The 16,220-nt window shown below is 37.2% G+C and overlaps 1 protein-coding gene across 6 annotated transcripts in view; it reads left to right on the top strand.

The window, feature by feature from the left end:
* Window positions 1–16,220, top strand: part of ZMYND11 (zinc finger MYND-type containing 11) — a 104,671-nt gene that overhangs the window by 56,966 nt on the left and 31,485 nt on the right. For all 6 annotated transcript variants that reach the window (XM_063415615.1, XM_063415664.1, XM_063415655.1 and 3 more), the window contains exon 3: window positions 4,042–4,201. In XM_063415615.1, coding sequence (XP_063271685.1) covers window positions 4,042–4,201 — 160 coding nt within the window. The remainder of the gene's footprint in view (window positions 1–4,041; window positions 4,202–16,220) is intronic.

Raw genomic sequence — 16,220 nt, 5'->3', positions numbered from 1 at the left:
TATGGCAGTGAGGTTTGCTTAAAAGTGGTAATGAGCAAACTCCATGCTAAAGATCCTTATCCTTTGCTTTCCAAGTGGTGTTGCAGTAATTGAAAACATGCATTACTAGGCCCTTAGAAGTTGATTACAAAAACTGTAATTTTGCTAGATTTGCTAGATTCTTCTGTGTTAATGTCAAGAGGGCCTGCACTGCCAGTTCATAAATGGAGAAAATACTGACCTATAAACACTCTAATTTCCAGCAGCAGTTCAGTTGCTTCTGTATTCTGCAGGCAAGCAGCTTCATTTGGTGAGATTTTGAATTTAACATGCAGATTATCAGGCCTAACCTCCACTTTTCATCAGACAGACCCTCATTTTATATAGCAGGGATTAGCACAGTTAAATTGTATTTTGAAATGGTTTCTTCAGCCCTCTATCTGATTAGGGCTGGTTTGCTCATGTAGAGGATTTAACTTGGTCTCTGTGCCTAATTCTCACTCATTTGAGTGTATTTGCTTTACTTCTTTTGCTGGTTTGTGTTGCACTCCCAGATCTGTTGATACGGAGGACTGGGCAAGAGTGTAACAAACCAGTATTCCTTCAACTCCATGTCTCCCAGGTAAGGCTAATCAGCTTTTGTTGGAAACAGCAGTCAGGGATTGCTTTATCTCCCATCCTGTTTCTCAGCTTGTTGGTGCCAGATGCCTCAGTGTGTGCAGTGCCAGGAAAAGACTTCAGACCTGCCCTCCGTGGATTAGGGGTGTCGCTTCCACACAAATTCCTCATTTCATACTCTTGTTCCCTGATCTGGTAACCAGGCTGACATAGTGGTTGGGGCTCCAAACATCATGCTTTCTGTCTCTGAGCTGCATTTTAACTTATTCTGTTTTCAGTATTTTTCATGTCATGACAGTTTTTCATATTTCTTTATTAAAGAACTTGAACTATCTTTTCTGATTTGAGTCCTGTGCCTTAGTCACATCTTTGCTTGCCTGCTGTCCTTCTGGCTGAAAAGAAACAAGATAAATTTTCATCCAAACTCTACAGTGTTGTTTTCTAGTTTTTGTGAATATTTATCCATGTACACTTCACAGGTTTTAATAAAGTAAAAGTTTGGGGGAGGGTGCATTTTTCTGCAGCAGTTCTACTCTTTGAAGTGAAAGCATTCTCTTTGCATGTGTGTTCTTTCCTGCAAAAGCTGATAGCATTTTATTTTAAAATAGAAAACATAGCCCTTGTGGCTCTCCAGTGGCACAGTCTGAACATTGACTAAAGTATTCTTCAAAAAGCCATTGTGAATTTCCTACTCCTGATTTACAGCTGGAGAAAATGGGCAAATAGTTTAGTTGGTAGCAGTACTTTTAGTCTGGTTGAAAACACAGATTGGATTTGAGAAATGAGTGATTCTGAGCTTTGTACTCCATTTCACTAGTGCACAACCTGTTGCAGTGGAAATAGGCAGATTAACCTCTTAGCTGATTAGAGTTGATTTAAGGCATTTTGGGTTTTATTATATATCTGTTCTGTTCAGAGGTATGAGTGAGAAATCATGAAACCTGTAGCTTACATTTAAGAATTTTGTTGGGCTATGTTTATTGGGCTGCACCTAAGGATGATGCAGTGCAAAATACATGGATTCTTCAGCAGGATACCCCGAGGGTTATGGCAATGGGGTAATCCCTGATTTCTGTTCTCAGACCTATAGCAGCCCACCATAGGTGTAGGTAAATCACTTCCATGCTCAGAGTCTGATTTGTTCTGTCAGTAAAATGGGAAGAATGATAGTTAGCCTATTCTCTGTATTTTGAGACCTACTAAGGACTTGAATTAATCACAGACATATGAATGCTATGGCTCTGTCGGGGAGGTTGTTAGTACTGAGTTAAAAATGGAAATTTGATTAAAAAAAAGTAACATTAGAAAATGTTGAGAAAGATGATTTCCACTTAAGAAAGCTGGTTGTATTTGCATAAATAGGTGCATATGTGTACACAAATGTAATACATGTAACATGATTTTATAATGCTTATATATATAAGCAAATGAGCTGTTTTCATGTGGCTTTATGCTTCTATAGACCACTGGTGTTCACTTGCACTCTGTTTGAAAGTGAAGTAAATAGACTTGAGTCTCTGCCTTGTTCAAACCTTGGAATTTGGATAACCTTGAAAACGTATTTGTGGTGTTTAATCTCACTTGAACAGGTGCTCATTGAATTTTGTTTTCTATAGAAGTAGAGACAGATCAGGTTGGGCAGACGAGCATCCAGCCAAGGTGATACAGACCTGAAGTCCCTTATCTTCTGATTTTGGCCCTCGACCCAATGGGCAAACCACCAGAAGATTCATATATATTAGCTTGGAACACAGACTTGCACAGAATATTGTTATTTCTGTATCAATTGCTCACCTTTTATACAGTTTACATGCACACACCAGTTAGGCTTGGACCATGTCATGGTAGGTATTGTAAAATATGGTAAATGGCATCATCTGCCTCTAAGACTTTTTATGGTAAAAAAAATAAACCCCACGATCCTGCAAACAGGCTGCATTTATGTACATGCCTCTGATATCAAGCAAAAATTTATAAATGGCCTGATTATTGTATAAATTACTATGCTCTGATTATTGTATAAATTACTATACAAATATATACTTCCACTCAGTCAGAAATCTACTATATGATTTTATATACAGTTTAGAGCAAATCAAAAATACCAGATTAATATATACCAGTTCCAGCAAAAGCTTGAGAGAGAAAGCAGGAAAGGAAAAGGCTTTTATTCATACAAAACAGGAAGGAGTTCGAAAGGCAGATGTCTTCAAAGAGAGGGGGGTTGATTGAAGACTTGGCCATTGGGGTGGTCTTCACTCCTTACTGTAATTTTATAACTTCTAAGGCATTAAAAATACCTGTCAGCCATGTTATTAAAAAAAAATCTGAACTGATTTAGCTCTCTTTTTTTCTATGCAATGCTACTGCTTTAAAATACATCTTTCTTGAGTTTGCTCATCATCATAATTACATTTTTGTGAAGGTATTTGTGATGACAGTCACAAAGGAATCGTGGTTTCTGGAATTCATTATGAAGCAGGAAGATGAGGATACTATAGCTGACAGCTTTGTCTTAAAGCAGGCAAAATTACAGATTTCTCTCTTAGGAAACAGCTAAAGACAGAGTACCTGGAGAAACAAAAATGGAGAGAAATTCAGTTAGCCCTGTAATTTTGAGAGATCCATAACTAGGAAAATATTGTCCACAAAATAATTGGTTCCAAGTCAGTTCCCATATCTGCTGATTGCTTGTGATTGCAGGTCTCTGGGTGCAGCATTTCCTAGATATGTTCTCAGAATTTTGTTAAAAAAACCTGAATGTAATGGTCTTAAGGCAGAGAGGTCATCTTTATTTGAGAGAAGATAATTTTATGTTGTTTACTCCAAGTTAATATTTGATGTTGGCCTAGAAGCAAATTGTACCAGATAAAGGTCAACATTACACAGCTGAATCTCATGTATATACACAGCTAAGGCTACATGTGGGTTTTTTCTCACCAAGGCAGTTTGTCACAGTGTGATCATTGTGGTTAACTCAAGAAAAGGAGAAAAACCACTTAGCACAGTAACTTGAGCTGTTGGCTTTTCATATGTGATATATAAATTTCACATTTTTTGTAAATGTGTTGTACACACAAGCATCACAAAGATTCATTGGTACATTCTGTAATATGTACGCTATAGGAAGTGTTGGAGAAATGCAAATTTAAAATCATTTAAAGGGCACAAATGGATGTGGCAGAGACAAGCCCAAGCATCCTATATTCATTTTGGGAATTTTTTTTTGGTAGAAGTTTACTACCACTTGTCTAACTGTGTACATGATAGCTGAAAGAAGAAAAAAGCTGATTTGAAGGGAGAAGTTACATAAATTTGGACTTTAAAAACAATATAAAACTTAGACTGTGTATTATTTTAACTCATTTGCAGATGTGTACATTTTGCTGACACATTTTATAATTTAAAACTAACCCTAAAAGACTTTTTGTGCTTTGTGTGCAGGTACATGTCTCGAGTTCATGGTATGCATCCGAAAGAAACCACACGTCAGCTGAGTTTAGCAGTCAAGGATGGTCTCATTGTGGAAACCCTGACAGTGGGGTGTAAAGGGTCAAAAGCTGGTATTGAACAAGAAGGATATTGGTTGCCAGGAGATGAGATTGTGAGTATAAAGTCTTTGAGAAAATAAATCACGCTTTCTGATGTCTTAGCATGAAATTTGTTTCAATTTGTATTTAAAGCTAATTATAGATTGTGTTGGTGCTTGTGAACAGGGAAGTAATGCACTCTTAATTTTTTTTTAACTTTTTCTATTCCATAGAAGCTCTTTCCTCTTGAATTCTGAGTTTTCTGCTATGAAAAACTGGCAAAGTCCTTTGCTGGGTTGTGCCTCACTTTTGTGTAGTATTCTCTTCTACAGTTGTACAGGAAGACAGTAAATATTATTGGTATTACTTGAAATCCTCAGATGTTCTCAAATCCCAAAGGTGGTGCATTAAAAAAAAAAAAAGTCACAAACTTTTTAATCTTGCTTTAATCTGATTCTGAAGAACAAAGAACTCCTTTTAAGAAGTGCAACATGAAATTATAAAATTATATGCAAACACACATGAAAAGGTGTGTTTTACTGATATTCATGGACACCAGGGCATTCAATTAGAAAGGATTTTTTTCAGCAAATCAGATACAGGTATTCAAATACTTTCACTGGATGTGTAATATAAATATTAAAATCGATTTAAATAGATTGAAAGTTTAGTGAAGGGGGGGAAAAAAGCATGATTTTGATATCCCTCAATAGCTGAGATGGAACACAGTCACAAAATGAGGATAGTCACACAGACCAGGAAAAAGCGTGCACAATTCCTTTGCCTTGTTCAAAAGCCCCATCTCTCTATTTACAAGACAACATTTTGCTAACTAAAAAGAGTTTTGCAAAGCTTTAAAATACCTGAACTAGGAACTATTGCTTTGGAATATAAATTGCATTAAATACTGACAACAGCATTGTCTCAGACATAGCTAATACATAAAATTTTGAGGAAACACAGAGAAACTTTACACAGAAAACCCACCAAAACACTCATTGCAATATCGCAGTTATCAGTAAGATCCTGAAAGTGAAACAATGTATTGTTTTTGGTTTTGTTGAAACAATATCCATAACAGAAAACATTATCATCAAAATTATCTCACACGAATTTAAAGTATTGAAATACCTTAATTTCAATACATTGTATTTAATGTACATTATGTCACTGTTAAGATTTTCAATCTAATTTCATTAGAAACCCTCAAAGGTACCTTTAAAGGGTATGTTACAATTCTCCCTGGGAGGAAACATTTCAAAACTCCAGCTTAGCTCTTTTAGGTATTTCTTACATCAGTTTTTATCTGTTTAGAAATGACATTAACTGTGTAGGCTCAACAAGATAAAAAGCCTGAGATCTGTGATTATCTCAAGTATTCTGTATGTTTGTTTCCTCTATTGCTAAGAGAAAGGAAAAAAAGTAAAAAATTATCAAAATGCCTCACAATAGCCATTTCTTATATAGTCATTCAAATAATATTCCTGCTGCACATTAGCAACATTTGTTCAACAAAACTTGAAAGATAACCATCCTGTAAATTCCTAGTGATTTATTAGAATTACACAATTATTTTATGTCTGAGCAAAAAACATTGACTTTGACTTGACTGAAGATGCTGTTCAAGTCCCATCATGAATAACCCTTTAGTTAAAAACACTGACTGCATTTTCAGCATGACTGCTAAGCACTGATGCTTTGGGCTGTGACCATGTGTGGTGGCTGTCTCAATAGTTCAGGACACCACACTTGACTTAACAGTCTTATGCAAAAATAAGAATCAGCTTCTGATTCAATAGTACCCAAACCCAAAAGTTTTGATCCTAATGCTGGATCAAAATGCTGCAGACAGATGAAGCCAAACATATTGACTTGGTATGAAGTCATTCTCTTTGTTCTTTTATTCAGAAAGTTTTAATGAGTAACAAAGTATCGCTGTCATCACTCGACATCAGATAGGGATTTTCCATCCTCCCACAATTGGTGCAAACCCATGAAGTTTGGTGTGAGTTTGGTGTGTTCTCTGCTTTGGATACACGGGTTTGTTTTACAGATGCTTTGTCTGCACTTGATCAAGAGGCAGTTTGTAGTTCTCTGTAATTCAGCACTGCTCAAATCGGGTACTAGTGACTGTTGAACCATGAGCTCAAGTCACGTTTCAGTGAGGACAAATACACAGAATTCTTTTTGGAGGTGCTCTTGGAGGAGATGGAACTCTTTGAAACAGGGTTATTTATGTTAAAATAGGAATTTCAGGCTCAAACTTTAGCACTTATAGACTCTTAACCTAATTGTCAAATTTGGTTTTGACTGGTACTACTGGAACTTGGAAAGCTCAAAATGGGAATGAGAAGACTTAAGAACAGATCCATCACCCACTGACACCAGTGCAGGATTTTAGCTTCTTTCCTGGCACCACAGTGGAAGTCAGCAGACACAGCTGCTCCAAGGAGATAGCAAAGGGACACATTCTCATCGTCCCTCCCCCCACTTTTTATTTGAGTATTTGTTTGGTGTTTTTTGACACTTTTGGATCTGAATTTTAGCAAGTAAAAAGATTACTGGCCTTGGCCATAAAACTGCTGAGCACCTTTGTCTGTTACTGTAAGAGGTGCCTGGCTAGAGGATGCCACATGACCTGAAAGTACTGGTTGTGATGGTGACTGCAGACTGATGGCTAAATAGTGACAATAATCGAAAGTATAGAGATGATGAAAACACAGCTCTGTTTGGAAAAGATTCATTTGATAAGCTGTGGTGCTTGCTCAGGGCTTTCCAAACATCTGCCCTATCCAATAGGTTGACATAGTGCAGTAAGGACATCATCTCTGATAGGGTTACTCTTAAGCTTCAGAAAAATTATATTACTTTGCTCTTATTGTTCTAGCAGTATGTTGAAGCTGCATTTAAAGAAAATTTAGCAAAACCTCACATATTTAGTAATATACAAAAGACAAGCTGAGGTGCAAAGACAAAACGGTTTGAGGGCATCAGGAGGCTCTTACAAAAGGGATAGCTCATGAAAATTAATGTTCGGAAAAACTGGGGAAAAAAAGATCAGATTTAAGAGTATAAAAGTATTCTGTCAGATACATGTGGGAGAAATATTTTTGTATAAGTTACTAAATTTAAAATGTGGAGTCAGTAGCAAAATGTACTGTATTCCAACTGACATTTAAGAATTGGTACCTAAACAGAACTTTTCTGCAAATATTATACCTCCAGGGCTTGTGCAGGTATTCTTTTTTTTTTTTTTTTTTGCTCATTTGCCATGTCTCCAGATGTTTTACACATTTTCAAAATGTGTTCTCATCTTACAGGCTTTCTTATCTTGCAGATGATTAATGCATTTGCAGAAAATAAATGAGAGAAGAATTTATTTTCCATTTTTATTCAGGATTTTAGTTAGGAATTTTGCATTTTTCTGTTTGTTGATGCATTATTATACGATTGAACAAAATCTCTTCAGCTTCTTGCCTTGCAAGGGAAATGTCAGTCCTGAAGTCTGGTAATGGAAGTTTACTTTTTTCTTTTTTTCTAAATGCTTTATTTCTGTTTCTCACAGAACTTCAGGAATATGCACATGCTATTTATTATTAACATTAAAAAAGTCTCCTTGTTCTTTGGGTTTAGAAAAAAATTTGCATATCAGTGATGTTAACTATGTTTTGAATGCAGTTGATAAAACAGAAAGGAAATGTTGTTCTTCAAGAAAATAATAATGAATCTTCTTACCTATTCATTACTATTTTTTGTTCTGCCATGATTTTTATGTACTTTTATCTGTGTAACCCCAAAGAAAGAAATTGAATTTAAGTACCAGTGTCCTATGGCTTCATGGGGGGTTAGGTGCAGTTTTTAGAATTAGTTTGTCTTACTCATTTGCATTTTTCTACAGACAGTGTGCACTGAGCTATTTTGAGCATTTAATGTGCTAATTCTTCTCTTCATGATTAAAGTCATAAAACTGCTCTGACCCAGAGAGAGTCTTTCTGAATGTGAAATTTCAATTTCCCTGTGTTCACAAAGCCAAACAATATTGTGCTCTTCTAAAATGGAGATGTGTTCATAACACAGGTTCATTGTTTGCATCTGATTGCAACATATCCCACAGCACTGCTGTGGTTTAAAAATGGTTCATAGTGGACAAATTCTCTAATGAGATGTGAAGAGTGAGGCTTCACACTTACTTAAGGCACTGTGAGCTATTTCTTCACTGAAGAATGCATAAAAGATGATTATATTTTCAAGAAAATATTCTTTTACAGAGTTCTGTTTTCTAATCATTTAATTGATTGCCTATAGAAAGAGCCAGCAATTCTTCTGGCTAGTTAAGTGTGACTTGGGGGGTCATTCTCTTGTGTATTTGGCCCTTTCTGTATCTAAATTATTGCCTTTCCAAGTCTTCCCTGTAAAGATGTTTTAGTTTAGTGGAGAGCATACTGTTTGGAGGGGAAGTTTCCTTGCTTTTTCCTGCTTTCAGAAAGCATTAGAAATAATACAAGGTGCTTTTCCCAACATGCCCATGTTTCTCAATGTGTTAATTCATTACTGGCGATTTTTCTGGTATTTTAAATTGAGAAAGTACCAGTGTTTGCTCAAAGCAACACCAGATACTTCCAAGTCACAAGGCTGCCTAAATAATCCATCTCTCCCCTCTGTCTGTACTCCCATCATTTTAACACTTTTTGTAACCCACTGTCAGCGCTGTGAGTCTTGAAGGTGATTTTGTTAACCCAAGTGACCTTAGGTGCACACCCAGTTATTTTTGTGATTTGATGTGTTGCAGGTTCAATTTTACTGGGATCAGTCTATGAGAAAGGAGTATTTTTGGCTGTTATGTTTGTGTTAATCTAAATTACTTTAGATTGAGCAAAGGCTTGATTCCTTCCTTGCCATGCTTAATTGCTTTTGTAATTATATTGATTTTTCCATGCTAGGTCAGTATTTGTAGCCAGAAGCTGTTTTTTGAACTGGCTGTGTCATCTTTAGTCTCCATACATGTGAAGATAATTGTAAAAAGCTTAAGAACTGTCACTGTGAGGGTTTGAATCTTTTCTGTACATAAAATATATTTTAAATAATAAAAAAACCCCAAATAACAACAGACAAACCCAAACTTCAATCCAAAACCAGCCCGAATAGCTACCAGTTCCTGCTAGCAAGCTAAGGGCTTCTAAGTAACTAGGCTGAGGAATGGTTTTAATGTGCATCCCATTCATTTCAGTTAGGGGCAGAAGGATAATATGAAACAGCAATAGTGACAGCCAGTGCCTTCATCATGAAGGCTCTTACAACTGGAGAGCACAAGGAGGAAGAACATGTCACACGAAATGAAGAAAAATCTCCTTCAGTGTTTAAAAAAATTCTCCATTTGCCTTATCCATCCATATTGCCTTTAGTGTAAAGTCCTGTGTGAATTCACTGATCCAAAACCAAACATAGCCCAAGCCATATTAGTTAATATTTTTCACATCTTGAACAAATCGAGAATTTTCCAGGCTGGAATGTTCCAGATAGCTTCCTAATTATTGTGAAAGTGCCAGCGTTCTTTACAGTTGGTGATTCACTGATGCAAAGAGTTAATGATTGATCCTGTGAGAGAAAAAATTCAAACTGGCTTCCATCCCATATTACCACACATCAGGGAGAGTGTGGGGAGGCCTTGAGGTCAGGCCACATACCAGCCTGGTCACACAGGAACACTCAGGGAAGATGAGACTCTGAAACTCTTCGAATCTTTTCTGGCTGGCTTTCCATCCTTTAAGGTCCCATCATTTGGAGCCTAATTTTCCAAAATACTGCTAAATGCAATGATTTTTCTTGCAAATGATTGTCACAAACTGCAGATGCGATCCTGCTTATTAATACACCAAAAATAAGTGGATTTATGAAAGTTCAGAAAAGCAAATACATTCAAATCATCAAATCAAAGCATAGGCTATTTTGTCCTAGAGAAGCAAATTAGAATTCTGAATTCTGAACTCATGGACAAGAAATTCTTTCTGCATTAAAGCCAAGACCCCCTTCTGTCTTTGCATTAAGGCTGTTAACATGCAGCTTATGAGAATGGCCTCCCAGCCATTCCAGTGGTTCTTCCTGCCTCTAGATGGGTTAAGAATAGTGAGCAGTTCTCTGCATTCCTTTTCCAGTCTTGTTTTTCTCTTCCCATCTGTTCAGGGGTATTTCTTCTCTCTCTGCTCATCCTTATTTTTTGTTCTCTGGAAAGGGAGTTCACAATGTTTGCAACATCTTCACATTACTGAAGGTGACACTACCAGACTCCATCTGACTGCAGAGATGTGCTGCTTCTTTTAAACTGGTAAAACAACCTTGTCAGCATCTTCACTTGACTCTCTCAGCTTTGCCAACGTGACTTCTAAAAATTCAGTTGATGTAATACTGTATTCTTCTTTGAGGCTTTCACTCTCTGTTCTGGAGTTGAGATACTGATAGTGTTGTTCACAGATTTCACAAAATGTTCTTTTCTGATGGAAAGGGTGTTTCTGAGAATGAGAATTTACCTTTGGGTTTGAAGTAAACTAGTCAAACTAGTCTGTACAAAGGTTCCATCACGGGATTTAAATTATGCTAACAGAATAATGACATAGATCAGTCTGTCTTGAGTTTGTTTTGAAAATACGGATCTTGGGATTTTTTTACCCTTTTGTGCCCAGGCTGACCTAGTAGTGTTGTTTTATTAACTTTGTGGGTTCAAAATGCTCTGTATCTCTGGCAACTGATTTGAATCTTTTATTATTGTGTCATGCTGGTCACTGAATGAAACTTCATTGAAGCTGATGGGCTTATTAATATTCATGCTTCATTCACAATAAATGCAGTCCCCATGCCTTTCCATCAACTGGCAGCTGAAACAATATTAGTCACACCTACAGCACAGAACACATGGACAAGAGAGTTAAGGAGCCAGTGTAGAAGGTTCTGCTGTTGGCTCAGATAAAATGTTTCTGTGTGTACTGACACATTAACCTAAAGAAACACTACAAAATAGGACCAGAGAAGCACTGTAAGCATATTCTAAGAAAAAGGAAGAAGACCATTTTTGTGCACAGTTCTTGAAAGGAGACTTGGAACTACAAGCAAAGAGCTGGTTTATTTCTGGTCTGGATTCACCTTCTTTCTAGGGGAACAAAACCATAATGTGGACATGAAAGGCATTGCACCTGATGAATACTTCACTCCATCACTGATTTATCTCCCTAATGAAAATAGCCTACAAACCTCCTCTTGGCTCAAACTAAGTCAAAAATTATGACACTAGTAGCAGAGTAAATCCAGTTTCTGAGGAGATACATTGAAAGTTTCTATTAACATCGAACTTGCTTAGAACGTGAAGAAAGGAAAAAAAAAATCAATTGAAATTATTTTCTATTTCTGATATCCTGGAGGAGAATACTTGTATTGTCTCACCTTAAATAAAGTATGCTGCTGCTATCCAAACATGATCTTCTTGGGAAGGAAATTGAGATTTATTCATTAGGAGCACATTCGTTTAGGAGCACAGTTCCTAGGCTGAGCAGATCGGTGTGACAGGGGTTTAAGCAGTCAGTTTGGATGCTGACACACTACTACACTTCTTGAAAAAAACTCATTTCTTTAGCATTGGAAGCTAGAGCCTGGATCTCTACTTTGGGGGCTGTCACCCCAAATTGTCGAGAACACGGCTGCAGGGTGGGAAGGTGAATAAAAATCTACCTGTCCTGGCAGGAATCCAGAGAAGACTTGGGTGGTTTCTGCCAGAAACTGAAGACTTCTAAGACAAACTGGCAATGAATTAATTAGGCAAACTTAGGCTTGCAGATTAAATTCAATGAAATAAAGCCAAAAGTGGTCTGAGAGGATGTGGAATCCTCTGCAGAACCTGAACCTTCCTACATCAGTGCATCAGAAGAGGAAGCAGTTACCAGTGAAGAAAATGAAAATGGATTGTTCCAATCCCATAAATACATGCACTATGAAGAAGGAGATTTTGGTCCCTGACTGATGGTTTTGTGTTGCTTTTTTTTTAGAATAGAAGGGGTTTCTAAAATAAGAGAATTTAAAAATCATGTAAAACAAGAAATTCCAATTAATTGCTGAGATGCTAAAACCTTGTAATTAACAAACAAATAAATAAATAAATATACTTCATATAAACCAAGATGCCTCAGTAGTTGTGAGGACATATGAATTCGTAATTACTTAGGATTTCTTTGTGATAAAAAATGAATAATGAATACCTACAAAGTGTCCTACAGAGACTATTTATGGGAATCCATTTTAAAGATAAAGCCCGGGTCAGCGAAGGAAAAAGTCTATAAAGGCAACTGATCTGAATGGATAGATTATCCTGTCTGTAAAAGCACACATTGTAGCTACCTGCTGTGGTAGTTTTCTAGAAAAGGAAGGAAAAGATAAAGTGAAACAATTTTCACAAAGGGATTCTAGCTGCTGAAGTCTTTTTTGGCTTTGAAAGAGAGATGGATACTTGTTTATTTGCTGAGCAATAAAAGATGAGCAAAAGCAGTAGGAAAAACATAGATGCAAAACAGGAAGAAATATATCTAGTAAGCACACGGATTCAGGAAAACTGCAGGGTGAAAATAAGCTTATTTTGGTGCTGAATTTACCCCTAAGCATTGCTCTAGCATTAGATGTAAAACATGATGATCTGAGAAACTTTTATCATTGGAAAGCAATCGTCCTGATCAAATATGGATCCTTTACAGCAATGATGAAAGGGAAATACTTTATTAAACAGCTAACTCACCGTTTACCTGCTGCAAAGATGGAGTTAAGTCCTCTGAGCCATCAAGGAATTAATCACACCTTCCTCGGTTTGAAGCCTAACCTTTTCATCATTGTTCTGATGAAAAGATAAAAGCAGTTCCTGTAGGCTGCTCAGAGGATGTTTACAGGAGGATTCGTGCTTGCTAAGGAATAGATGGAGCCAGGGACGTGGCACAAAGAGAAGACTGACCCAAGGGGCAGTGGGAAGACTGCCCTCACAGCAAGCTAAGGCCTCTGGTGAAAAACAAACACAGTGTCCACTCTGCATTCGGGAAAATATGGGGAATGATGTTCCATGACACAATGTTTGTTCAACCCAGGTATTATTTGGTGCATGCTGCTGTCTGAGTGGAAACCAGTACATCTGCCAGAGACCCCTGATAAGCTGGAGATTTCTTACTGGCTGCTGTACCCAATGAGATAGAGCCTGTTTAAAATAGAGGCCAGTGTGCACGTACCACATCCACTTGCACTCTCTGGAAAAAAAAAAGGAGTAAGGCTCCCATCAGTGCAGCTCTACAGATAATCAGCCACACTTAGTAAAACAACTCTTACTACAGAGCAGTTACTTGGAAGTTGAACAGAATTGCAAAAGCAGTGGGTAGATGGGCAAAGGGGGGCATTTCAAAGCTGAGCTAAATGCGGGTTTAGTATTTCTGCAGTTCAGCAGGGCTGTTAACTACTGCTCCTGTCCCAGCCTGTTTCAGGTTGCCTTTTGTGTGGGGCAGGGATTCCAGTATTTACACCTTGAGAGAAGTACAAAACAGATAAATGAAGTGGGCAGTAGCTATTTGCAGCAAATGTAGAAGTAAGAAGCATTTTTTCAGGTTCTGTACTGGAGGACAGAAATCTCAAAGGTAGTGCACCCCCACCGTGGTTCCTGATAGCTGTGAGTCATAAAGATGTACTGCAAGGATTTAGCAATTACCTTTAGTAATGCTCGTGTCTAATTGAGAAAGCTTTGATGGAGTAGACGCTGCCTGAACAAGACAGAAAGGAACTGATTTATTAAGAATGGAAAATGTGTTTAGACAGAAATATATTGTTTTGTTTAATGTGAGTGTGGCATAGGTTCCTGCAGCATACTCTTGAGTCCTCTTACGGAGAGGACCCAGATACCAGAGGAGAGTAATGAAATGGTAGATACATCCATGCTAAAATGCAGTACCACCACTTCTTAGATAATAAAGGCTTTCAATTTATAGCAGAAAGTTTGAAATATGAAAGATTAGGTAGAGAAGATAGGAATTGCTTCCCAACAGCAGATGGTGATTGATGCATGTTGCAAAAGCTAAGCAAAATCAAAAATGTGGAAAAAAAGCGTGCATCATTCTTGTGAGTAATTTATTTCAGTGTATCTTTCTACTTGATATGGACTGGTAGTCAACTCTGTTGGGTTCCAGTGAAGAGTTACTGAAGGCCAGCAAAGAAACCTTGACATCAGAACCCAAGATTTTAAAAGCTTCTCTCTTAGTTGAAGGAGGTTAAATGTAAAGAACTATGATGTTAAAGCTGATAGAGGTGAGAAGAGATGGAAGTGCTCCTTTTGGCTGTTCCCAAATCCTAAAATACCAGAATCCAGAACATTTGCTTCATAAATTATATCTTTAAATTGGGCATGGCCTATCTCATTACACGTTAAAGAAATGGACTCTGAGAAATAGTGGGAACTCTTTTATTGACATTCTTTAAAGGGTTTTGAAATAGTCACGGAAAGATTATACTAAAGTCTTGGGCTGGTGATTTGAAAATGTCATTAAATAAATGTAGCATGCAAATATTGTGATTTTTAAATAATTTGTATTTCTAAAACTACTTCTTTCTGCTGGCATGGACCTTGTTGCCATTCTAGATTCCACCACTGTGACAGACCAAATGTGTTACAATACACAGTGGGTGAAATCTACGGTGTACCTGCTAATACTCTTCCTTTAGACCCTTGAAAAACTGCTCCTAGTTTCTCATCCACTGGGCAGCTGGGGCTCTAGGGACTGTTAAAGCATAGACACCATGCGGGGCTGACAATGAGTTTGTGCACAGGAGGGTCTGAATGGAAATCCGGTGATGTGGAAGGAGCTGTGTGTGCATGAGAGTTGGGGAGAGAGAGAGGAACACCACAGCAGCACACACGTTAAAGAAATGCTGGAGAAGCACTTAAAACATCTGAGGGAAAGAAGTGCAAAGAGTGCTATGGGACAAGTGCCACACAGGAAATGCTGGGAACTCCATGGGAAATTATTTCCTTCATTTGCTTCATATTAAATTTAGGACAACAGAACTGTATGTATGCTACTTGTAAATAAACATAATTGTGCCAAAGGGGTAACTGACTTATAACTGTCTTTCCCATCTATGTGACCCTTTTTTTTTTTAGCTTACTAGTTGGGTCCAAAGGATATCCATAATTTGGATTGTTTGGGAAATGTAGTTCAACAGTGTGAAACCAGCAAATCCCCATAAGGGGGAGTTTCATGAATAGAGTTTTGCTTTTTTCCCCCTCCCTTTTCCTCTCTCCACCTGATAGTAGAGTGACTTAATACCGAGTATCTGGGCTACCATTAAGGGACTTGGAGAAAACAGATGAACAGGTAAGACATGAGCTATGTTAATGGAATGTGCATTATAAAAAGGCAAAGTGGTCCTTTTAGAGAAAGTCTAAGAAAGGAGGTTATACTGTTTTCATGTGCTATGCCTACATATAATTTATATCAAAATGAAAATTTATTACTTGTTTTAACATATTTTTTTTAATAATAATTACGGGCTTGCTGTGGTATGGAAGTGACCTAATAGTTACAATTGTGACCTCTAAGTTATTGTTAATTTTACTGTCAGTATGTGCTTCACATCTCCTACTTAATGGTATGCTAATTGTACAGCAGGATGTCACATTCTCCAACATACAGATTCCCTATTTCAATTACAGCTAAGTAAATCTCCATTACTAATGAGTAAGCATTTCTTTTCCATGTACATTTGCATTATAATGGACATTTTCTTTGTGCACTAAAATTATTCTTTCCTTGACAACAACTATGTATTTTATTTTACAGTAAAGGCTACGACATGATGATTCATTCCTTTCTGTTGGGTTTATCTGTATTTAAATTGTCAAATGTTCTGGATAGCCTGACATTTTCTATCCCATGTTATTTTTCTGTACTTCCAGAATAAATGTATGTATTTGCTTTAAGACAGCCTACTTAAGACAAATGACAAAGAAAAGTAAGCTTACGTGCCGGTCATAAATTAAGATGTATTTTTGAAATTGTTGCACTACTGCACTCACGTTGCTGAGAAATC

This window comes from Prinia subflava, chromosome 1 (assembly GCF_021018805.1).
Source record: "Prinia subflava isolate CZ2003 ecotype Zambia chromosome 1, Cam_Psub_1.2, whole genome shotgun sequence".
Classification (NCBI taxonomy): domain Eukaryota; kingdom Metazoa; phylum Chordata; class Aves; order Passeriformes; family Cisticolidae; genus Prinia; species Prinia subflava.
Note: the sequence above shows the minus strand (reverse complement) of the source record. Positions and strands in the feature narration are given on the sequence as shown.